We start from the raw sequence: 25,918 nt of genomic DNA on the forward strand, positions 1-25,918 counted from the left end.
TCCCTGCTCAGTGAGGTCATCTTCTTCTCCCTCTGCCCCTCCCACTGCTCATGCTCTTTCTCAAATAAATAAAATAAAATTTTAAAAAAGGAGAAATGAATAAATTTCAATAAGATCATTAATAATGGCTTTGTGAGCAGCCACTGGTTCCAGACTAATTTTTTCATACAATCAGACAGTTCATGTGGGCACAGATGCAGCTTTATTTCCAGCTTCAGGTTTAACAGGTTGAAAGATTTCTGCTTATCCATATCCACATCGTTTAAGTTACCAGCTCCTCCCACAAATCGGGGTCTGGTCATATGCCTGGTTTTGGCCAAAGGACTATAAGCAAGGTGGTGTCACTTCCAGGCTGAAGTTTCTCTGTTCCCTGCCACGGGGACCGTAGAGGCTAGAAGTAGGCTTAATTGGTACTTCTTTGGAGGACAGCTGTGCGGAGAGTTATCTAATTTGTATTAGACTTGGTGTGAGCAAAATAAAACTCAGTTCTGTTAAGCCATAGAGATTTTCAGGGTTTGTTTGTTATGGTAGCATAACTTTCCTTATCCTGACTAATCCAGGGCCTTGGAGGACACCCAGTCTTACCTGACTTCCATCATAAGAATCTTTCCTACAGCATCCCAGAGATGTAGTCCAAATACTTCTTCCCTGAGAACTAAACATCTCAATAATAGTAGCAAATAATGGCAGCAAACAATTATATGATGCTTACTAAATACTTGTTTTCAGACATAATTTTAAGTATTTTGTATAACTTAATTTACTTGATTCTCACAAAAACATGAGCTCGTCAGTATTATTTTCCTCATTTTATAGCTGGATGAATTGAAGCACAAGGAAGTCACTTGCCCAGAGCTGAACAGATAAGTTAAATCACTTGCCTGGGGCCACAGAGCCATAGGATTCCAGTTTACTTTCAGTTTCTGCTCCTAACCATTGCACCACGTGGCCTCCCTAGATTGGATTTCCATTTCCTTTTCACACCAACTATTCAACAAGAGACAGAATCATAAAACTCCAAAGAGGAGGTTGGAAGAGGCTTTGGAAAACCATTAATTACTGTGTTTTACATGAAGGAACAAAATCACTTTGCAAGCCATTTTTCTGCGGTTTTCAAACTGGTGTCCTGGGGGGCGCTAGGCTTCAGGAGAAGGGCCTCAGGGGCTGTCAGTGAGGTAGGTGTACACGCTACTTCAAAGAGCTCAGTCCTGTTATAATCTGTCTTAGATAGTAGACTTTTGGGTAAAATTTGCATGTGAGTGAAGTATACTGCTGCTTTAATAAAATTGGGAAATGGATCTCCCCACACTTCTACTGAAATAGTAGGCTTGGAAGATGGCAGTAAACAGTGGAGGGCTTCCCACAAGCTGGGAGTTCAGGTGGAGCACATAGATTCTATGGTCCCTTCACCAGTCCTGGGGCTGGGAGATTTTGCTACTTCCATAAATGCACATAGATTCTATGGTCCCTTCACCAGTCCTGGGGCTGGGAGATTTTGCTACTTCCATAAATGCACATAGATTCTATGGTCCCTTCACCAGTCCTGGGGCTGGGAGATTTTGCTACTTCCATAAATGCACACAGATTCTATGGTCCCTTCACCAGTCCTGGGGCTGGGAGATTTTGCTACTTCCATAAATGCACTCTAGAGATTGCACTCTGGAGTGGCAAGACCTGCCTTATTCACCATTGTATCCCCACTGTGACATGTAGTAGAAGTCCTATAAACTACATCTAGAAGATAGAAGGCAAGTTCCAAAAGGCTTCGCTGAAACAATTTTTCAAAAAGATTAAGTTCATTTGGGTTGAACACAGTAGCACACTTTGGCTGTAATGGCCAAATGCAAAAAAAAAAGGAAATGGAAAAGAAAAGTTATTGTTCGTGTTTTGTCCACCTATCCTCAAATGGGCAGTGGTCCTACTGTGTGCCCAGGGAAACACAAGTGACGGCCCCAAGCAAGTGCAGGCATAACTGTTTGCTTCATTTTAACGCAACTGATTACACAAAATTATCCAGATTAGCTGATCACATTAAGAGGAAATTAGAAAGTTTTCTTTGCTTTAAAAAGGCATTTCTCTCTCTCTTTCTCTCTCTCTGTGTGTGTGTGTGTGTTGGCAGCAGTTCTAGTACATTTTTGTACTATGTATGATTATATATCATGTACAAATTGGGCTTATATACAAATTGATTAACAAATTGGGTTTCATCAAGAAAAGGTGTATATCTGAGAAGGGGGCAGACTGATGAAGCAGAAGGAAGGCAGAGAGAAGTCTAAGAAAGGATTTGTGGGAGTTGTCGCCCACTGCAGACCCTCTTACCTTGTGTGGTCCCATCCAGTCCCATGATGAATTTCATTGATCTGATGATTTGCTCTGCTACTGGGGGGCTCATGGATGTAGCATAAACAGCACTGTGTGAGTGAACTCGTAAATAATCCACAAGGTCCTTTAATAAAAGAGGAAACCAAAACAGAAAGCAAGTAAGTCTTAGTGTTGGTGGTGAGAATTGTATCTAGTTTCCTCCCATCCACCAATGCACAAGACATTTGATTCTTGAATGTGGTCTACATTTTCAAGGGGCATCACCAAAATGTTTATTTTTTCTATCTCTTCTTCTTAGTATCTCCCTCAAAAACCTACGAGGTATACAGAAGTGGGATGCTAAGAATTTGGAGTTGAGGTCTGTAAGGCAAAACCATAGGTACAAAGGAGAATGATTTCCCAAATATTTGTTGAATATCTAGCATGCACAAACACTGGTTTAGTATTTAGTAATATCCAGGAATATAGGATGTGGTTCTTGCCCTTAAGCATCTAACATTAGATTGTGCCTGTGGAAAAGTAATAGGAGGAAAAGTAATAGGATACACAGACCAGTATATGCAACAGGGCTATAAGATTGCAGATGAAAGAGAGGGGTATTGCTGGCTGGAGCAGACAGGGAAGGCATCAGTGAGGAAGTAGAATTGTCTTAAAGAATGAAGACAGATAAAGAGGAAAAGAAAACTTGGAGTGGGGGTAGGAAGGGGCAGAAGGGAGAGGTGGGAAATTAAACCAGAGTGCAGGTTAGGACCAAGTAAACTCTGGTTTTGTCTTTGACAGTAGAGAGCTATTGGATTTTTGTGCAGCACTGCTTGGAGTGTTGACTGACTGCTGGTCTTCGGGTGGTAGGAACGATTCTTCACTTGCATACCTGACTCCCAAGGCCGAATATAAGGTCCCAGGTAAGCCTGCTGAAAACCTTAAGATGTTCCAATAACTCAAGGCCCAGTGGGGAGGGCTGCCCTGGAGGTGCTCAGCCATCTATAGGCTGAGCAGACCATCCACTGGCTCACCTGCTCTGGCTCATGGCTTGGGACCCTGGGGACCCTCTGCAGAAAAGCTAATGGGCTAATGCTAGCTCTCTGCGTTAGCAGTGAGTCTATTAAGGATCAGCCACCTTCTCTTCAAGAACAGGGGGACAGTTAAGAATCCCTCTGAGAGGTCTTCTCTGATCATTGCCTCGTAAAGGTGACTGGGAGGAGCCTTACTTTGCGCAGGCGCATCTCCTCCTAAACCCCTCTCATTGGCTACCTCCAAGCCTGGGGCTGTGCCCGCCCTTCACTTTCCCACGTCTCTTGGGGAATGGATGGCATGGTCATTCACAAGCATTTTAAACATTCTTAGCTCGTCTTCCTCAGTAAAGTGAATGTTCTGTCTCACAGGTGGTTGGTGATGTGATGCATCTATCTGGCCCACAGAAGGGCCTGGCCAGACCAGGTCCTGACCTCTCTCCCTCCTGCCTCCTTCAATGTGACCTTCATTCTGAATCCCCCCTTCCATGCATTCTTCTTCCCCAACTTCCTTTCTCCCTATTGTCCTTCATTTCACACTCTTCATTTCTTTCTTTTATTCCTTTTCTTCTACTCTGATTTCCTATTTCCCTCTTTTGTTTCAAATTCATTTAAATCTTTTTTTCTCTCCATTCCTAAGCATTTTCTTCTCTTCACCTCCTCTCCCAACCTCCTCCCCTCTCCTCCCTCCGCTTTCCTTCCCTTCTTTCTCTGCCTCTCCTTTTTCTCTTCTCTCCCTACTCCTGGGCCTTCTTCCCTGCTTTCATTTTTTCCTTCCAGCGTGTTTGTACAAGGACTTGCTCCAGGCTCTGTTCTAGATGTGGGAGTCTAAGAAGAGAAGGAAAGGCCAGTCCCTGGCGGCCATCATCTACTTACATTAAAATTAAAATTAAATTTCTATCTCTTCATTTGTTTAGTGAATCTCATATAAGCAGTTGGGTGGGTTTTCACTATATCTGAAGCGTATATGCAGGATGATGGCCTGACGTAAGTCACTGGCCACACAGTATTTGGAAAGCTCACTCTGGAGGAGGCGGAGAGGGGAGCACCTAAAGAGAGAACGGCATTTTCCAGAGTAGTTGCAGATAGGCTCTTCTTCCCAGCTCTATGCTCAGTGTTGCTCTAGGAGCAGCAACAAGGGTTTTCTTTGTTTGTTGAGAGTTGATGCCTCCTGATAATGGTGGGGAAGCCAAGTGGAAGAGAGTGAGTAGGACGCCGGTGACACTATGATGGGGGCTCATGCGGACCGGGGCTGGAAAAGGGCTGTTTCAAGGAGGTTATCTGGCCTTGAAGGATGGGCAGATCTGATAAGATGGAGAGGAGGGGAGAGGCATGGACCTGTGCTAAAATTGGGAATGAGGAAGGCATCTTATCATCAAAGAATGGAGGCGTCAATTGGGAGTAGAGCGAGAAGCCAGTACTTCCAAGACAAGGTTATCACCGCGAAGGGAAACGTGACCGAAGAGTTACAGGACAAGCTCTGGAAATGGGCTGCTTGGGTTCAAATCCTGGCTCTCCCACTTACTGATACGTGACCACCGGCAAGTTACTAAACCTTAGAGCTGGGCGCATGGGTTGGGAGGAGGGGACCCAAACACAAAAACTCCTCCAAATGTCTCTATGCCAGTCCTCTTGTTTGGCCGAGGGCAATGTTCTAAGTTTAGGGAACTACACATTGGGACACCCAGCAAAACAAAGGTTTTCTGCCCAGCTCTTCCTCCATCCTCATTGGGGTAGTAAAGGACGGAGAAGAAAAGAAAGGAGAAGAGCGTTTTAAAGTAAAGAGAACCCAGATTTGATGACAATTGGCAAGGCCCCGAAAACGTAATAGGGCTCGAAGCTAAGACCACAGCTGATATTCCTTGGCCACTTGAGGCGTCAGTGTAAGAACTTTACATGGGTTAATCTGCCCAATCAGTCTATTTTTATCTCCCTTTTATAGTTGGGATGCCTGAATCACGGAACAGATCAGAAAATTATCCAACCAAAGCATGGTTGGCTAACAAGGATTTGGACCCAAAGAGCCTGACTCTGGAGTCCCTGCCCTTAGCACCACACTATAATTCTTCTCCAGACCAGCGAACTGGCTTGGCCTGCGTTGGGGCGAGGGGGTGGGGGGGGGGGCACGGGCTGGATCGCATCAGTATCGAAATGCTTTGGGGTTATTGCTCTTATTTCTTGAAAGTGAGTGAGACCCCCTTGAGAGCAGGGACGGAGTTACACAGTCTTCTGAAATCCACAGCAGCATGTACCTAGCAGGCGCCTGGTAAATACTGATGATCTAATGAAAATCAGACAGGTTTTTAGAGACTGAGGAAGGATGGTGAGGGTCCCTGAAGTATATAGAGAACTGCTAAGCTGCATTCTTAGGAACAAGGACAGAAATATTCTCTTAGTCTTGGGGCATCGCTGGCAAAGATCAGACAAAGAAACAAAACAAAGCTTCCTTGGGCTCCTCAAGGGCTCTTCCCAATGTCCCCAACACGTAATCTTCCTTTCCAAATTGGGAAATTTCATAAAGCCAAGGTCACCTGCATTCTTAGTTTGAATAAATGCCTCATCAGGGCAGTTATCCTTCCCTTTTAACATTAAGACTCTCTTGCTCACAGTCTTATCTCTTTTAGACTGGGTCCCCTTCCTCGGAGGGTCTGTTTGTGGACGGGGTTAATTTTTTTGCATGCTTCAGAAGGTGGAGCTCCTTAGGTAACTTCTGCAGAACCCCGATCCTGATTCCCTTCTCGCATTCTGCCACTGGGCACTGGGAGCCATGAATTAAGAGTTGGCTTTGGTCTCTTCGAGGCGAGTCTGGGTTATGTCTTCCTTCAGAGTGGGTTAGAGGTCTCCTCCTACTGAGGTTTCCAAGTCCATTTGTAAGTTCAAAACCCTGATTATTTTCTCTACCCATAGGCCTGGAGTTCAAGGGCAAGGGTGGTTTGCTGAGGAAATCAGACAGGAGGCTCTTAGAATAAACATCTTGGTGTTCATACCGTGACCCCCATTTACTTCAAAGGGCTGTTAAATGCAGCCGGAGCTGAGGCTGGCTCCTGCGAGGGGCCTGGCTTTGTCTGGCGCCCAGGCTTCTGGGGCTGATGCTCACCCCAAACTTGGCTGCCCTGTCTGACTTCCCTCCTCCAGCATTCCAGCCCCGCGGCCTATCAGTCATGAAGGCTACCTTTGCTCCACTCATTTGCAGGTCTCTGCTCAGCCTGGGGAGGCCAGTGGTTAGCAGCAGGCATGCAAAGGGACATAGGATACCTGCCTGAGAAACATTTGGTCTCTGCAAAGCAGGGTCTTTACAAAATACCTTCTCTGCCACTGGACTGACACAAAGTATAAAATAAACATAAATCTAGCTTCATCAATTCAGGTTTCCTCTAAAGAAGACATTCATGGCATGGAGCTCTTGTCAGGTAGAGAGAAGTAATGACCTCAGAGGTCTTGAAAGGACAGAGCGTTTCAAGTTGGGTTGTTCACAGATCATCTACAGTAGCTCCAGACTCAAAGTGAACAAAATTGCAAACTCTTGCTGGCTCTGGAGAGACCGTTTGCCGGTTTCCCTAAGGTGGGGAGAGAAGGCCAAGGCCATGGCAATAAATTCCAACAAGCAGAAATGACTTTGTTGGACATTCTGTGACAGGCAGCCCAAGGCCAAGACAAAATCTCTACTCTCTGAGATACTATCTTAGCAAATCAACGTTTTCTCCCCTTGTTTGTTTCCGAACACTTCTCCTTTTGTGACCTATCTGGTTGTTAATATACACATTCCTGACCTCGACTAGCTCGAGAAGACTTCTAGAGCCTCCTAGAAACTGTTATTAGGAATATAGTTCCTCTACTACTAATGCTAACATTGACATATAAAAAGAGAGCCAGACAGTTTTGTCTTTTTCTAGATTTTTGGACCCAAGTAACTATTTTCAAATTTCAAGATTTACTAAGATCTGCATGAACATAGTGAAATTGAAATTATTAGGGTTTCAGAAAAATGTAAAGTCCCTGTGTGTGTGCTTTTACATTTTTATGGTTCATTTTGTTGCTTTTGTACCGATTGGTTAGAATCTTGGATATTTTGCAGTTACTACCCCCCCCCATCACACAAATTGAGATATACATTCTAAAATAACCAAGAAAAAAATATGATAAAATGCTATAAAAACTGTACTCTAAATATTTAAATAATCAAGAAGAAAGATTTCTTTCAAATTAAAACTGTTAGCATTTGTCCAATCCTCTGTCCTTTCAGTGAAAAAGCATAGTTTAAAACAAACTCAAAGTCAAAATTTTTTTGCAAAAATAATTCAAAATCCAGGGAAATAAAAACTACGACTTAAATGGAAACTACACATAATTTAAAATTAACATAACTTAAAAAGATAAAGGTACAGATGAGCAGATGCAAAAATTCCATTAACTCTTGGGCTTATCAAGTCAGAAGGAAACTCATCAAAACCATTCCAGATAGGTGTGCATTTGACTGATTTTGAAATCAGGGAACGATGCATATAAACACTTTCCCAAGTGGCCTCCAGTCTCTGGCTCACCCTTCGTGTCTTGAAACTGCCCTATGTTTTCCAGGTTTTGTATCTATCTTGCTGTTTGAGGGCAGTTAAGGCTCTCTTTGGTTAATGGCCCTCTGCCAAAGACTCTAATTCTTGCTGCCATCTAGTGGTAAATTTGGAGACTGCAGCGTAGTATGGAGGGGGAAGAGAAGACAAAGGTTCCTGGAAAGGGAACGGGAGGAGGAGGCGTAGGGATGATGAAGTTCTTTGCATCCAAGCATGTAGAAAATGAATATTTTAAAGAGCAAGGAAATAGATCTACACATTTTTCTGAATTGTGATTAATGTGAGTAATGATTTTCCACGATTGCAGTATCTACCCCAAATGAATACAAGTTACATAGACAAGAATAAATACACTTTTAAAACAGTCCTAGTGTCTTGAGGATGGATAGGAAGAGGGAGCCAGAGTGAGCTGGTCCTAACTTCAGACCAGTCATGAGCCTTTGTTTAAAGTGGATATCCGATGAAGGAACTCCAAGGGGAAAATATGACATGTACCAAATTTGACAACATTTCAAGGATCCGCTCACTGTAGTTTATTCAGGTGCCCTTGGTTCAGGAAACAGAGTTACGCTTGGTTAAAAATTTTGTAGTTCAGAACTGCTGCTAAAGTAATCACAAAACCACAAGCTCACAAAGCCATGTAGCCCGGATAAGGGACCTCCTAAATTTGAGAACCTCTGATCCCTCTGCTTCCACCGCTGAGGAAGGAACATTTAACCTTTCACCAGATTCAGCTTAATTTTGTAGGATCCTAAGCATTCCCGATGTTTTTAGCATTACGCAGCTAATTCCCACAGGCCAGTGGAGGGAGGATGGAAAACAGTGCTTTGAGCTCAGAAGAAAGTAATGCTTGTTGAAGGGTCAAGACCACTGTAAACCCTGAACATTTGAAGCATTTGTGCCTCTCATGGTCACAGTGAAATCTGTTGTTTTAAATCATAGGATTTCAATTGGCCAGACTGTCTCCTGCTGCAGTCCCTGATTTGTCTAACTGGTTTATCAGGAGTCTGAACTCTTGTTCTTGCTGGTAAAAATGAGTAAGGAATTGGGAATTTTGGATAAGCTGTGATGCCACCTGCATGGTGTGGATTTGGGTCTGGTGTGTCTCCTTGGTGGAACCAACATCAGTGTCCCAAGACACTTTGGGACAGGTGTAGATCTGTGTGAGATAGCTATTAGGATTTGGATATAGGGCAGACCACTGGCTTCTTTACCCCTCAAAGCCAGGTTTGAATTTTTCATTTTCTTTTTCTCCCTGGCTCTTCCCTCCTTTCTTTAGTTTCTTTTAAACATTTATTGGTTTATATGGGCAACCCCTTTGATGATATTGGCTCAAAATGACTGGGACAACACTCAATAGTCTGATCCCATCAGATCAGAATTTTAAGTCCTATAGATGAGATATGAGAGGGACATCTGGCTGGCTCGGTTGGCCCAGCATGCGATTCTTGATCTCAGGGGTCATGAGTTTGAGCCCTACACTGGGGGGTTGAGATTACTTAAAGGAAGAGAAAGAGAAAGAAAGAAGGAAGGAAGGAGGGAAGAAATCTTAAAAAAAGGTATTAGAGGGTGACCCAATTTGATCTATGGCTTATCCAACATGCGGAAAGAATTATTTTGCACAGGAAAACTCTTAAAAGGGCATTTCTGATCTTGCCACGATTTTGATGAAAACTCTTAAAACCCAGAACTTGTAGCAGAGTCAACCTCATTTTTGGCCCACTGTTGCTGTTATCTACTTTAGGTTTTTCATGCCCCCAAAACCAAACTACTGACAGCTCGGTAACCTTCCCTTATCATTTCTGGGGTTTGGTATACATTATTACCTCTTTTTAAAATATACCCTCCCCCCATCTTCTGCCTTTGAGAATGATATTTATTCTAAGACTCCTTAGCTACTACCTGCAGAGTTAACTATCTCTCTCCTTGTATCAAGTCTTTGCGTAGGTACACTGCTGGTGTTGTCATTTTATTATAATGTGATTACGTATCACACTCTTCCCTTCGCCATTAGAGGGCGAGTTCTTTGCCATTCTGGACGTATTTGGCCTTGGACCCACTGTATCCAGGCTGCCATGATCTACTGAGGTGTGCTGAACTGAGCTGAAGCTCTCAGGGTATCCACAGAAGCCCACAGACTATGTCCCCAGAGCTTTCAGATTTTATTTTATTTTTTAAAAGATTTTTATTTACTTATTTGACAGAGATCACAAGTAGGCGGAAAGGCAGGCAGAGAGGGGCAGAGAAGCAGGCTCCCTGCTGAGCAGAGAGCCCGATGCGGGACTCGATCCCAGGACCCTGGGATCATAACCTGAGCCGAAGGCAAAGGCTTTAACCCACTGAGCCACCCAGGCATCCCAAAGCTTTCAAGATTTTAAATAGACACAGGGATCCCTGGCTTACCTTCCTTCCAGCAATGTAACCTCCTGAGGCTCCAAAGCTTTTGGTGAATGTGCCCATAAGCACATCAACATCTCGAGGGTCCAGTCCAAAGAATTCTACAACACCCCGGCCAGTTGGGCCCACGGACCCAATACTGTGAGCTTCGTCTATGTAGAGGTATGCCTTGTATTTCTTCTTTAGAGCCACAATCTGAGGCAGACGCACGATGGAACCTTCCATGCTAGGGTAGAAGGAGAAATGCTTGTCACTTGTGCGCACTTTCCTGGGAAGCCCCGTGATGGTCTTCCTTCCAATCCTTCTCAGACAACCTGTCCTGACACCAGTCAGTGGTGACAGGGACACACAATTCCTTTCTTCCTAAGGCATAACTTAGTTGGTTAAGACAACCCTCTCAATCTTGTAAAGCTGCTCTGGCATTATTTTACTTGGGAAAAAAAATTACGTTCGATGGATTAAAGTGCTCCGAGTTGTTATAGCTAATTCCCAATGAATAATGACCTTACTGTGTTGTTGATCAATTTATTTGTAAAGTCAACTAGTGTAACTAGACTGACCATTTTGGATTCTAGGTATTTTGCTAGTTTTAATGAAATTGCTTTATGTAATCTGTCTTTGTCAGCCTGCTGTTGTCTATTTGACCAGTTCTATCTGACAGAGACTCATGCTTGAATTGCCAAAGATTAAAGGTAAGAATTAAAAACACACAAAAGAACTTTGCTTAAGACACATAGTATTAGTGAAAGTACAAGAGAAAGTTCTTAGGATCTCTCGTTCACTGCTCATTGGAAGTCAAAGGCTATTTTGAGGCATCTGGTAATGTCCCCTCTTTCTGTTCATTTAGGGGAAATTGTTCTCATTCTTGAGTGAGCATCCGAATCCCCTGGATAGTTTGTTAAAACACAGATTACTACTTCCCCTCTACCCTGCTCCTGAGTTTTTGATTTGGAAGTTCTGGGCTGGGGTGGGGGGTGGGTGCTACGAACTTGTATTTCTACCAAGCTCCCCGGAGACATCCTACTGTTGGCTGGGGACAACACTTTGAGAACCACTGCCATAGAGGAACCTTTTTGTTTTAGCCCTGAGTGCTTAATTTTTCATGGTATTGTAAATTGCAAAAACACTTCAAGTCCTCCAAAAAAGGGAAAAATATGAAGGAAATAAATAAGTAAAACTCACATTTACATGGCACCTTTGGAACTCAATGGATTTAAAAGGACTTTCGGCTTTCATCAGTTCTCACAACACTTTGTGGGCTGTGTCTACACCACACACAGTTTTGACTTCCCTGACAGGCAAATTCTATGAAAACACACAGACTCTCACCCTCACCATGTAAAGGAGCTTGTCAGACAGCTCAAGCAGTTTAGTTCAAGAACTAATCAATTGACGCCAATTGAACTTTGAACTTCTCCCTTTTTCCTAATTAATTTATTTATTAAATTTAATGCATTATAAAAATAAACTTAAGTGTTAGGTCAATCCAGTCAAAATAGTCTGGCTGGTTGTAGGATCCTAAGCATTCCCAACACCAAGAGGTGTTGGTTTGGAGGGAGCAGACTAGCCAGCAGCGTAGCATTTGTATTTTTGGCTTCTTTAAAGGACTTTATTTAAAAAAAAAAAAGGGGGACTTTGTTCTTGAAAGCAGTTTTAAGGTCACTGCAAAACTGAGCAGAAGGTAAAGATTTCCCATATACTCCCTGCCCCACATACACATACACATCATCACCCCTATAACCAACATTCCCAAGAGCAGTCCATTTGTTACAAATGCACCTATACCAACACATCATTGTCACCCAAAGTCCATAGTTACCATGAGGGCTGCCTCTTGGTGATGTGCATTCTATAAGCTTGGACAAATGTATGACAACATGTAGCCATCCATATGATACCCTACAGACTATTTCTACTGCCCTACAAATCCATTATTCATTCCTCCCCCCACCCAACCCCTGGCAACTACTGATCTTTCCATGGTTTCCATAGTTTTGTCTTTTCCAGAATGCCATGTAGTTGGAATTATGCACCATATAGCCTTTTGGGATTGCCTTCTTTCACTTAATAATATGCATTTAGTTTTTTTCTGTGTCTTTTCATGGCTTGAGAGCTCATTTCTTTTTAGTACTGAATAGTGTTCCATCGTCTGGATGCCCCACAGTTTACTTAGTCATTCACTGACTAAAGGATACTTTGGCTGCTTCCAACATTTGGCAATTATGAATGAAGATGCTATAAACATCCATGTGCAGGGTGTTGTGTGGACACAAGTTTTCACCAGTTTGGGGAAATACCAAGGAACATGCTTGCTGGGTTGTATGTTAAGAGTATGTTTAGCTTGGTAAGAAACCACTAAACTGTCCTCCAAAGTGATTGTGTCATTTTGCATTCCCACCACTAATATATGAATCTTTTTTTTTTTTTTTAAGATTTTATTTATTTATTTGACAGAAAGAGATCACAAGTAGGTAGAGGGGCAGGCAGAGAGAGAGAGAGGAGGAAACAGGCTCCCTGTTGGACAGAGAGCCCAATGTGGGGCTCGATCCCAGGACCCTGAGATCATGACCTAGCCGAAGGCAGAGGCTTTAACCCACTGAGCCACCCAGGCGCCCCCCAATATATGAATCTTTCTGTTGCTGCATATCCTCTCCAGTCTTCCAGATTTTGGCATCCTAACTGGCATGTGGTGGTATCTTATTGCTTTAATTTACATTTCCCCCATGACATATGATGTGAAACATCTTTCTGTATGTGTATTTCCATTTACATACCTTCTTGGGTGGGGTGTCTGCTAAGGTCTTTTCGATCAGATTGTTAGCTTTCTTACTGTTGAGTTTTAAGAGTTCTTTTGTACATTTTAGATCACAGTCCTTTATCAGTGTATCTTTTGCAAATGTTTTCTCCCAGCCTGTGTCTTGTCTTCTTATTCGCTTGGCATGGTCTTCCGCAAAGCCCAAGTTGTTAATTTTAATGAAGTCCAGCTTATTGCCTTTGTGTTTCTCACAAAGTCATTCTGAATGGTTGGTTTCAGATTTTAATGAAATGGAAACCAAAGACACTCATCTTCTCTTATATAAGTTTGTGAGTTAACTCCAGTATTTTCTTAGATTAATTGTTTGTTAACATGGTTTCCAATGAGGGGAGAAGGTACAGCCATCTGACTGGGCTTAGAGTGTAGCCACACCACTTACCAACTGAGGGCTTGGGCAACTTACATGGTGTTCTCTGCCTCCATTTTCTCGGATGTAAAGAAAGCATGATGATGAAACCCTTCTCATAAGGTCTTTCTAGAAATAATGTTTGTAAAGTGTCTGATGCATAACAAGCACTCACTAGGTTGTTCTTTTTCTTAGGAGGAGCATAGGAGGAAATGTTTGGAGTGAGGCCTGACTTGAGAAATGGGGAGCCCTTAACAATGCTCGGTTTTGAATCTTCCAGGAAAGAGGCATATGGGTGTCGTACAGAATAAATGGCTATATGCCCTCAAAATTCTAGGATCTACTTCTCATCTTTAACATGTTAGAAGTTGGTAACACAACTATGCTGAAAACCTGACATGTCACAAATAACCATTCTTTGTTCTGGAACTGAATTTGGCAGGAACCAGAGTTAATGCTGAACAGTTTGCAGACACTCGAGGCAGCTAATTAGCCATCCTTTGCCGGGGCTGGTCTAGCTGATGTTAGGAGTCTGCCCACCTGGTTTATATTTCTTCCTCTAAGATTAATGACTCTACAGTACTGTTGATTTCTGGAGTTACTACAGGGCACGCATGAGTCCTGGGGAGAACTCAACTTTTATAAAGAGTTATATTCACCTGCACTAAGTTTTCATTTTCTTAATGTGAACACATTTGAATCGAACCCTTTCCTACAGTGGGATATTGAGATTGGTGCATGCGTAGAAAAGGGATTTCTATGTTATTCCTGTAAATTGCTGTCAAAAACACAGTGCCAGAAATGAAAAAGAAAACAAGGATGGTGTTTTATTTTTTTTTCTTCCTGAATGGCAAGTTGTGTTTTCTTTTGACTTCAATGAAAGAAAAACAACTAAAATACAACTGTAGGTCGAGATAATTCCATTATTTAATTTGAAGCTCTGTGCAAGAATTTGAATTAGTCTCCAAGCACAAGCTGATGAATAATTTCTTTATATCGTTTCTGTTACATAATGTATTAGCTAAGTGGCAAGACTCTTTTTTGAAATTTCCCTCTCACCACCTTCCCCTCCACATAGAAAGCATATTATCCGTTGGCAGGATTGGAATTAAACCACTGGTCTGCCAACTTACATGGTGGAAAAAATCTCCTTGGTGGGCCCCAAGTATAATCCAGGGAATAAAAGAGGGTAAAAAGAGAAAAAAGAAGAGAGCTAAGACTAATTAAAAATAAAGTACTTTCTTAATCTCACAAAACAAACTGAGGGTTGCTGGGAGAAGGGGGGTTGGGAGAGGCGGGTGGGGTTATGGACATTGGGGAGGGTATGTGCTTTGGTGAGTGCAGTGAAGTGTGTAAACCAGGCGATTCACAGACCTGTACCCCTGGGGATAAAAATATATGTTTATAAAAAATAAAATATATATATATATAAATAAAGTGCTTTCTTTTCCTTTTTTCCTGTATGTATTTAAATCATAGGCTAAAGTTCTCAATCCTTAAACTTCCATTATTTTGGGGAGAAGGGTTTAGACCCTTAGAGAGAACGGCATTCTGAGATTTAAAGATTTATTTACGTATGTGTTTCTTGGAAGGGCTGGTCACTATTTCTCAATACTTTTGATTTTGAACGTTTGAGTTCCAGTCATGCTGCTTTCATCTCCCAGGCTATTTGGGACCCCCTGCCCTTCTCTAGTATATTTTTGAATAATTTTGAGAGTTCTTGACCACCATGAATCCACCAACTAGACTCTTCAGAGACACAAAACTAGAAAAGTCTGACTTTAAAGTAATACTTAAAAGAAAATGCAGATGAGAACACTATAATAGTATGATTGTAATTTTAAGCCCCCGACCATGAACTCACGGAACTTTGGATCTCAAGTCTCACTCTCCCCATTTTTACAGATGAAGAAACTGAGCCCTGAGTAGGTAAATGGTGAAGGCCACCTGGAGGACTGTTACAGTTTCCATGTTTATTTCATGGGATGGGGGCACATGGGTGGAGTCTTCTGTTGATACTGGAGCTCTGTTCCAGTGGGGCTCCCTGGTTTGAACCTTGGCTTTATTTCATCTCAGTTATCTGTCCTGGGTTAAGTGTCTTCCTCTTCACAGTAGCCTCAAAGAGAATGGGGAGGTTTCCTCAAGATCACACATGGGAAGCAAGAAGCAGACACAGAGAAAATGCAAGCTTCTTCCCCTGACATCCATCCTTCAGTTGGGTGGAGAAAACAGCTTCACTATGCAGAGAGCTTATTGTTTTCCATGTTGCAACCTCCTCCACTGAAAAGAAATTTAATGATCCAGACAGCTGCCCTTGGTTGTGGGTTTACCACAGACTGGGCTTCTGCCAAGAACGGGGTTCTATGATCTTATTTAATACTTATAAAAGAACCTTATGAAGGGCACAGAACCGTAAGTGACAACACTGGGATTTGAGCCCTGATCCCAGGCCTCTCTCCAGATCCAGGATCCTCCATATTCTCTCTCTATATAATGAGACCAAGACGGTTTATGGATGGTGACACTATTATTGTTATTATTGTTAGTATAATTATCATTATCATAACTGCTTTTGTGGAACTGATGGATTTCTTAGACTTGGTATTTGCTTTTTCTATCTTGATACCTGCCTGAAACTGTCTGATTAGGCTGACTCTTTTTTTTAGGAATTATGAAAAATTGATTTATATGAGGCATTTGTGGTGGGGGGTAGGGGGGGACTTTGCCCATGGTGACAAACCACAGCCATAGATTAAAAAAAAAATACAGGAGTGAAAATTCAAAGGAGGCTTTGTGTTGATGTTAACAGGATATGTGTCCATAGCACTTTGTTAACAAGTAGAAGTGCATTTGTGAACTGTTGATTTCACATTATTAACCTTGGCCTTTTAGAAAATTCTGTGGGAAGTAATTTCATTTTTTGGTGACAGCAACAAATGAGAACATCCACTATGTTCCAGAACTTCAGTTTTGGTTAGCCTTATTCTGAAGATGAGGAAACTGAGGCCCCAGGAAGTACCAAGCCTTTTTTAGAGGTGCCCTGTTTCCTAGCTATGTATGAGCCTTTGGAGGTCGCAGTTTCACTTTCACATAAAGACAAGATTCCGTCTGATGAGATAAAAGGAAGCTCTCTATGAAGGAAATCCAAGGAAAGTGGAGGTTTCCTCATACAAATAAATGCAACACCTGTCTCTGCTGTCCTCCTGAGATCATGGTGGTAGGACACAGGCCCAGCCATGAACAAGCCCAGCTGCTGGAGTGAGTTCTCTGTGTAACTGATGGGACTAGTTGACAGTAAAATGCTGGTGGTCCGGTCCACTAATTTCAGCTATAATCAAAGTACTTCAAACACAACTTTCCTTTAGTGGAACCCAGTTCTGTTTACTTGCCATTGGATTCTGTCAATTCTGGTTAAAGGAGATGCCCAGTCTGCTCTCCCTCAGCTGATCCATGCTCCCACATGTCCAGGCCTGAATGACATGTGTTTAGATAAAGGCTCTCTTCCCAGACTGGCAGCTGGCACCGGGAGAAAGATCTGGGCTTGAGGTTATGACAGCCCAGAGTCAATAAGATTATTTCTGAAAAGTAGCAAGTTCAAGGCTAGTGAGTCAACTATTCATAAAATTGAATTATTAATTGAATGACTCTATAGTAGGGTCTTTCAGTCTTGGCACTGTTGACACTTTGAGCAGGTGGATTCTCTGCGGTGGGGGCCTGTCCCATGCATTGTAGGATGCTTAGCAGTATCCCTGGCCTCTGCCTACTAGAGGCCAATAGTACTCTGTGGCTGTTGTGCCAACTGAAAATTGTCCAAGTTCTCCAAGATAGGGGAGGGTTGTGGAAGGGAATCACCTTGATTGAGAATACTCCTCCAGGGTGACCCCAAAGACTTCATAAATAGGATATCATCTGGGGGCTGACCCGAGGAGTTATTGATGGGGATACATAACGTGGGCTGCTGGAAACTGGCAATGCCATCTTTGCAACCCTACAGTAGCACTAGGGACATCCAGAACACCAGGCACTAGGACAGTGAGGCTGAGGGAAAAAAACAAGATGGTACCTGGCTCATTATTATTACTATTACTGTCACTATCATTAATATTATTATTTTAAATCGAGAGACGCACTTCTTTTTCCCAAGAAGGGTGGAGACACGTTTCTTCTGCTGCTTGTTATCCATTCATGGAATGGAAATGATGCACACTCTGGCTGAGTGGAAAGTCCCATCAGATCTAAGTCTCCTTTGCGAGCATACCTCTCCTTGTAGGGAGGTTAAGCTCTCAGTCCCTTCCATCTAATATTGTTCACTTTTCCATAATTATAAGAAAAAACTCCCTCAATTCTTTGAATGTGAAGATTGTTTGAGAACTGATTTAAGGAGGGAGCACTCCAAGATGATGTTTCCTTGGCTCAGGGACAAGGGCATTCGACAGAAGAATGGCCTGGAGGCAATTTCCATTTCGGTAGTGATAACCAATTCAGACAGAGAATGAAACCAGTTCCATCACAACGGGCCTTGTACAAGCTCTCAGTGGCTTAGTGGGTGTTTTGTCTGCATGGCTTCAAAGCGGTGGGAAACTGAGCACACCTTCAGATGCTAAGTCTAGCAGCTCCCAGCTCCAGATCAAGAATTGTCTTTGAGATTAGTCTTAACCTTGTGGAAAATGGGCTGGCTTTTTGTATTCTAATGCCAACAACTGGCCCAGTTCAGCAGGCAACTTGTGTTTGGGTGTATTCTCCAATTAGAAGCATTGCCTACCAGCAATGCCATGAAGGCAAGAAGCATTCCTTTTCTCTCTCTCTCTCTCTCTCTTTTTTTTTTTTTTTTTTTTTGGAGAGAAAGAGCCTGCGAGTGGGGGGCTGGGAAGGGACAAAGAGAGAGGGAAAGTAGAGAATCTTAAGCAGGCTCCTTGCTCAGTGTGGAGCTTAATTCAGGGCTCCATCTTGTGACCCTGAGATCATGACCTGAGCAGAAATCAAGAATCTGATGCTTAACCAACTGAGCAACTCACACACCCCAGGCAAGAAGCGTTCTGATGTTGAGTGACCCAGCACCTCTAGGTCTTTGAAATTGTGGGCAGCCAACGGTAGTGGAGAGAATCAATGCAAGTTATCAGTGCTCTGGGAGGAATTTCTGAGGATACCTTCACAAGAATCCAGCCTCTGAAGCGTTCTGTCATATGCAGAGACATTGAAAAGCCAGGTGACCCAAGGCCTGACAGCTCACATGAACAGCTCTGGCTTCAGTCCCTTCATAATACCTTACATCCAATTCATTTTCCCATGGAGCTAGGAGAGGTCAGACTTTCCTCAGTTGTCAGCTCGCTGTGGGCCCCAATGCCTTAAAATGTCTCTGGTTATTTCCATACCTGTAGATGCCCTCCACTAGGATGAGAATCTTCTTCCAGGCTCTGCGGATTCGAGGCTGGCCATAGATTACAGCATCTCTCAGGAGCTTCTCAAGGCTTTGCATGTCTTTAAATAATACCAAAAAAGAAACTGAGTCATGAGAAGGTTTTTCTATCCTCCCTCATTTTCTTTTTTGAGACAGCGTCAGATTTCTTGGGCTCAGGCTCAGACCTGAGCTTTTCGGGGAGCAAAATTGGAATCAGAGAACATTTGTGGGGGAGAGAAGGGCTTACATTTTAGTACAACTTAACTCTGACAAGATGACTCGTGGGGTTTATATAACAGGCAGAATCAACCCCCACTGGAAGCACATTGTTTCATAAGCTCTTAAAGGCTCTCCTCTCCTGCTTCAACAGAGATAGAAATGCTACATTACATGCATCCCTGGGACTTCAGCTTTGTTACCAGGTTAAAATGAACTCACAGAGATATCATAAACTATAGAGTTAGTTGAGTTTGTACAGAGTGGTGGCCTTGCTGGCAGGTTCTCACTATCTGTACTTTGAGACCTGACCTTCGACATCCTCCATCTTTGGAGGTTTCAGAACTCCAAGTCAGGGGAACCATCCACACTCCTTTGCAAATTACTTGGAAACATATAGACACATTAATAGACGCTCCCCATTATTGAGCCCTGTCTGCATTCCAGGTATCCTTCCAGGCGTATTTTTTGTAAGAACTCTTCTAATCCTTACCATGACCCTACAGAGGAGGCACCTTCATTTTATGTTTCAGGAAACCAGGGCACAGGGAAGTCCGGTGAGTCTCCTGAGGTCATGATCACAGCCAGCAAAGCCATTTGAACCCGTGCAGTCTTGTACCATGACCCACATCCGGAACCACTACCTTCGACTGCCTTAAATGAGAGCTGTTGTCCCTTCTTCAAGCCCCATGGTCATGTAGAACAAGGAAGAGTGGATGTCTGCTAGAATATTCTTCTTAACTTGTGGCATCAAATATTATTAATAGTGACTTTTTATTTATCTGCAATCACATGTAGATGACTGAGCTTTGGTTGAGAGACCACTGGCAAAGACGGGTCTACATTTCAGCTGCGTGTATGTGTGTGTGTGTGTGTGTGTGTGTGTGTTTAACCTGCAAAGCCCAGAGAGACAGATAAAAGGCAGAGGCTTATGGGCTTGTTTTTTTAGACTCCTTGTATTTCTACTGTGTAGTTTTTTTTTTTTAACCTCTTTGAGCCCTCCCTTTTTGAGAATCTGAAACCAATACCGATGTATCTTAGTCTGGAATCTGATTGTAATTTGGAAAGACGGAGATGCTACTAAACAGCTGACCTGTTACATAATATCCTCCAGGAATTAGAGACCCCATTAAAAATGCTCATAGAATAAACTTAGTAGAGATAAATCTAAAACGGCACAGTCTCAATATTGGTTTTGGTTACTGCAACAAGAAGCAGATGTGCCAAAGAAACAGCTATTCGTTGGGTTGTCACTGGTCTAAGCTCAAGTTAGCTGAGGTTCTTGGTTTCAATGGAACGCCCTGAAACTTTCCCTTTTAGTTCCCAGTCTGTGGATCTGCCTTAGGGCTTCCTTACAGCGTTCGTCCTAGTGCACAATATTAGTGCCAAATCAATGATCATTCAATCGGTTGCCTTCCCATGGAAAAAGGAAGAAGAATAACACATTGGATCTAAATAGAAGTTATGAGAAAGAATAATTGCCTCATGTCTGCAATAATATTTCTTTAATTACCTGTGTTTGGGGGGTTTGATTTAAAGACAGGCAGACATCTGTCTTCACAGAGGTCATGTGTTTTAGTGACATGACATCATTACCCACTAGATGGCAGCCAAGGAAACGAAAAGCAGCTCTTCGAGAATTTCCAGGATAATAAACCTTCGCCTGTATGGACATTTTTCTTTAGGCTGGGTTCCTAAGATGTTGAAGGAGCCCCTGTGATTGAGGGAGACAGCTCCTTTTTCTATAATCTACTGCAGGCCTCTTAGTCTCTGAACGGAATGAAGAGATGATGAATAAAATCATTCCTGTTTAAAGAGTGTTTTTCCTTCTGGGAGTTGGAATTTATGTTTTGTTTGGTACAGAAAGGACACATGATCAGTGTGGTCCCAATGCCATAGTAATAAAAACAAACCCAAGTGAACGAAACTACCAGCCATTTAAAAAATGACTGTTCAAATATATGTTTATTAAAAAAAAAAAAAAAAAAAAAGACTGTTCTGGGGCACCTGGGTGGCTCAGGGGGTTAAAGCCTCTGCCTTCGGTTGAGGTCATGATCTCAGGGTCCTGGGATTGAGCCCCATATCGGGCTCTCTGCTCGGCGGGGAGCCTGCTTCCTCTTCTCTCTCTGCCTGCCTCTCTGCCTACTTGTGATCTCTGTCTGTCAAACAAATAAATAAAATCTTTTAAAAAAATAAAAAAAAATGACTATTCTAAGATTTTGAAAAATATGTATAGGCAGAGATTATTCTATTGTTTATGCAATCAAATAGATCCCATACATATTATAGGCTTAGCCTGGGATTAGGTTTAAAATAAACACCACTAAAGAAAAACAAGGTTCTCCCCATTCTTTTAATAATAAGCAGGACAGAGAACAAGCCTTTCAATGGCCATGAAGTGTTTCATGCATTTTGCTAATGGAAGCGAGAGGAATCATGGTCCCTTCTATGGTAGGGACCTGTTCCACTCGAATAGAGAGTTCCACGGGGCTGGGCTTTGGTGAAACATCACACAGCTGCTGGTGTCCACACACTGGGATTCTTGAGCAGGGTGAAAATCAATAAGCCTTATTTCCCACCTTATTTCCAGTAAGCAGGAACTCAACAGCCCCTTAGAAACAGAGAAGCTGGGCAGAAAAAGGGATGACTTCACTCAGTGTGGGATTCCAGACCCACATTAGTGTCTGGCAGCTTCTCTTTGGTTCTTAGGGTCTTGCTCTATTAATGCTAAGAGCTTGTGTGGGTGACAGACCCGCAGGATTTAGGGCTTTGTGGTTTATGTTCTGCAGGCCTTGTGAGAGTGTACTATTTCATCAAGCCACACGCTAACATCTGCAAGGGATTTTTAAATAATGATGCTTAATAAAGCACTTATATTTGCATTAAGTTAATTCTCATGACACCTCTAAGAAGTCGGAAAGAATGATTAGGTTTTTGCTTTCTCTGATGAACAAACCAATGCCAGAAGGTTTGTAAAACCAATCACCCAAAACCAAACCCAAACAAACCAGTTTCTTGTTGATGTATAAAGAAAGGTCTGAGAAATGGAAAATTAAAATAAAAAATATATTTGATGCCCTCGAGGCACACACACACAATACTATAATATCGTTCTGAACTTATTGCACACTACGGACTCGTAATTGGACCTCAAGTCTGGGTATCATCAATGCCTTCAGCATCATTCGCCACTGTCTGGCTCACTGAGGTGATTTCCTTTGGTTTGTGAAGGGCTGAGAGGACCGAGCTGGCATGATGCGGGAGGAACTGTTAGCTATCAAAAAATGAAGGCATGGAGGCCACATTCTGGTGATCCGTGCAAAGCAAGCCCTGGTTTGTCACAGGTATGGTGAATCAGATTACCGAATTGCTAAATACTTGGAATCATCCAGTGATGTGTCAGAAACTGCCATCAGGCTTATGTGACAAATACCCTTTGAGGGCTTGTTCCTGAGCCTGTCCTTAAATTCAAAGCCCCGATAATACCAGCATGGCTCTGGGTCCAGGGCCAGTCATGTGGTTGCGATGATTATCAGCTCTGTTTTCCTATGCTGCCCAGTGTGGCTGATGGTTCTTCCCTTGTCCTTCAGAGCTCCATGAAAACCACCTCGAGGTGCATTTAGCTCCACCCTCCGCTTCCCTGTTCTGTGGGCTCCTCACCAAAAATATTATCATGCCTACGCATGACAGGCATTCATCAGCTGTCTCTTAAGTGAAAAGACGGTTGGATGATGAAGGAACACTACTGGTTACTCTAAGTCCTTGCTCTCCATCCGTCCTCCATTCTTCTTGTTCTTTGGGAGATGCTCAGTTTCATCCTTGAACATTGAACTGAAATGCGAACTGTGAAGCAATATTACTCAAGTGGCTGGGAACAATGATAAATAAATTATATGTACTTTTTAGATGATGATGGGGGACATGTACCTTGTTTAGCCTTTGGGGGAAAGCATAATCATAATGGCTAACTTTGGTAAGCAAAGTAAATGTTTTTGAGATTTATGAGGGAATTTCTCATGCATGGAAAATTTGGTACATTAAGTTTTGCAGTTTGGGTAAATAGTTTGGTTCAGATTTTCTTGGTAGCCCTGTGCGTATGTGGAGAGGTGTTGCGGGTCCTTCCGGCAGGCCTGCAAGAAGCAAGGTGATCTCCTTGCAAGGGCACCAAGGCAACTGGGAGTAAAGGATCAAGCTGATTTGAAGCTGAGGCGGGTGCTAGGGGCAGGGCTTGTGTACCAGAGGAGAGGATCGTACAAACAACTTGACCATTGAAGTCAATGCAGGAAGGTCAGATATGACTTGGGAAATGATGTGGGAGCTCAGAAGTCAGTGCTGGGGTCTTGTGTCTCAGGTCAAGGCCAACCAGCGTGAACCGTGGCTGCATCTGCCTAGCCCAACTGCCCTGCTCAAGGAGAGTTGCATGGGAGAAGGAGAGGGAGGCTCCTGCCCTTCACCAGCCAGGGGGAGGCAGCTTGAAAAGGAGGTAAAAGTGCATTATGCTTAAGAATGGGAACTAGAGTCAGTTCTCCTTGGTGTACATTCCAGCTCTGCTCTTATTAGCTCTGTGTCTCCTTCCCACTTTGTGCCCCTGTTTCTTCGTGTAAAAAAGGGGATAATCCTAGCAGGTGCCTTGTGTTTATGAGGCTCAAATGAGTTAGTACATGTAAAAGGCTCATTACAGCAAAGGTTCAGTACTGTTAGTTGTTGTTAGAGCATATTGAGGCGATCGCTGTATTTATTAATATGGAGCGCATGTATGACATGGAGCACTGGGTGTGGTGCATAAACAATGAATTCTGTTACATTGAAAAGAAATTTTTAAAAAATCCAAAAAAATAAAAAAATAAAAGAAAGAAAGAAAGAAAGAAAGAAAGAAAGAAAGAAAACAATCCAGTTCAGGAGTCCAAGTCAGACCTTAAGATCTAAAATGTTGTGGCTCATAAAAAGTAGTCTTGGTGCTGTTTCTAGGTTTGAACTTCCACGGAAACAACACTGTTGAGCCCTCAGAAGCAGAACCCAAGAGTTCCCCCTACAAACATTGCACTCATTCTTCTGTCTCCTCTTTTAAATGCCTTTAGGCAGAACCTTGGTTCTGTTTCTCCACCTTTTCAAAAAAGTTAATCAACTAACTAATTCATTAATTAATTTATACCGACTTCTCCAAATTCTTGGCCTGCCCAGGGCTCTGACCCCATGGCAACTCTCCTAGCTGAAAAGACTGCTTCTCCTCTCCAAGACTAGTTCAAGAAGCCCTTTGTGATGCCCTTGAGGACAGAGATTGCCTTTACTCTTGCTAAGTGTGGTACCACACCAGCACCATTGGCGTTACCTAGAAGACTGGCAGAAATGCTGAAGCTCAGTCCTCACCCCAGATCTACTGCATCCGTGTCTGTCTTTTAACAAAATCCCTCTAGTGAATTTAGTGTAGGTTAAAATCTAAGAAACATTATTCCAGAATCTAGGTCCCATGTCATTATCAGTAAAGTGAGTAAATTCAGAGAAAAAAAAAAAAACACTTCAGTCCCGAGTTTCCAAATCTCTGGAAGAAGTTGTCAGTTTTTCCAGAGAGTTAAAATTTATCCAGAGCTTGAAGTCCTGGAAAGCCAGGGTGTTAATTCTCAGCCTGGAGGATGTGTTTACCCAGGGCATCCAAATGCCCCAAGGGGCTGTGGACCACTTCCTCAAAATGTACCAGAATCATGATGGAGAACAGACTTATGGGTCCCGGCTTGGAGCTGATCCTTAGCTTTGGTTATGAAATGTCTGAAGAGTCTGATTTGTGATACCTGAGAAGTCGTGAAGGCAACCTAAAGACTGGCTAGTTCACTGAAGCTGCCCAAAGGAAAAAACAGGAGATATCCTTGGCACTTCCAGAGGAATCCAAATTCCAGAGGAATTTAGAGGTCAAACTTTAGGATTCTGAGTTAAAATTTGGGCAACTAACAAGATAAGCTGTCACACTAAACTGATTTTTACACAGAAGCCCTACCTCTCTGTGTCCTACATTCACTCTGCCAGTAGCTGAACTTAACTTAGTGGGTCAGAGCATTAGCAAATGCTGTACAAGCCCTGCCTACATCTCCCAGCCCATCTCTTATTGCAAACACAGGCCATTCTTTGTCCAAGGGCTTTTTTTCCCCTGACTGTGGGGGCCATACTCAGTCTGAGCAGGAACAGCCTCCAGTTACCCACAAGTGGGAATTGGTGTATAAATAATGCAGCTTCCTCACACGTCAAGTGGGATAACACTGAGGTATGTCTACACTGGCATTAAGAGGTTCTTAGTAGGATTGAGCTTCAGTTGTCTATTGTGGTAGCTTGCTTGACAACATGCCCTTTGTTGACTGCCTTTCCTTCTCTGTCTCCATTCCCTGCTCATCTGCTGGTGCTTCCTGGTGTTCTCATCCTAAATCAATCACTTATACTCAAACCCTTGCCTCAGGCTCTGCTCCGGGGAGAAATGAACCAAGAGAAGAGCAACACACTTGGGTTTGAATTTTGACTCTGGCCCTTTATCATATGTGATGTTAGGCAGGTCATTCAATCACTCTGAGAATCAATTTCCTCATAACAATGGAGAGATAATGGAGAAAACTATGAATATGGGATTTTGTTAAAATTAAATGAACTGATTATATAAAGGGCTTAACAGAGAGTTTGGCACCAGGGAATGAAGAATAAATGATAGGTAGGGTCTCAGTAATTGTCCATATTCATTATCTAGGAAAAACTAATCTATTGGTGATAAAGAAATCTGATAGCAACTTTGAATTTAGTACCACTGAAAATGTTCTTCTGAGTCCTTGGAGAGTTTCTTTGGAAACTAGCCTTCGCATGTTCTGATTTTGT

General features: G+C 42.7%; 1 protein-coding gene across 1 annotated transcript in view; it reads right to left on the reverse strand.

Annotated features, from left to right (window-relative positions):
- The window catches only part of SPTLC3 (serine palmitoyltransferase long chain base subunit 3), a 134,086-nt gene that overhangs the window by 32,934 nt on the left and 75,234 nt on the right, over positions 1 to 25,918 (reverse strand). The window contains exons 7-9 of the mRNA XM_082746602.1: positions 18,828 to 18,933; positions 10,301 to 10,520; positions 2,320 to 2,446 (exon numbers count right to left, since the gene is read on the reverse strand). Coding sequence (XP_082602728.1) covers positions 2,320 to 2,446; positions 10,301 to 10,520; positions 18,828 to 18,933 — 453 coding nt within the window. The remainder of the gene's footprint in view (positions 1 to 2,319; positions 2,447 to 10,300; positions 10,521 to 18,827; positions 18,934 to 25,918) is intronic.

This window comes from Mustela nivalis (genome assembly GCF_964662115.1).
Source record: "Mustela nivalis genome assembly, chromosome: 8".
Classification (NCBI taxonomy): Eukaryota; Metazoa; Chordata; class Mammalia; order Carnivora; family Mustelidae; genus Mustela; species Mustela nivalis.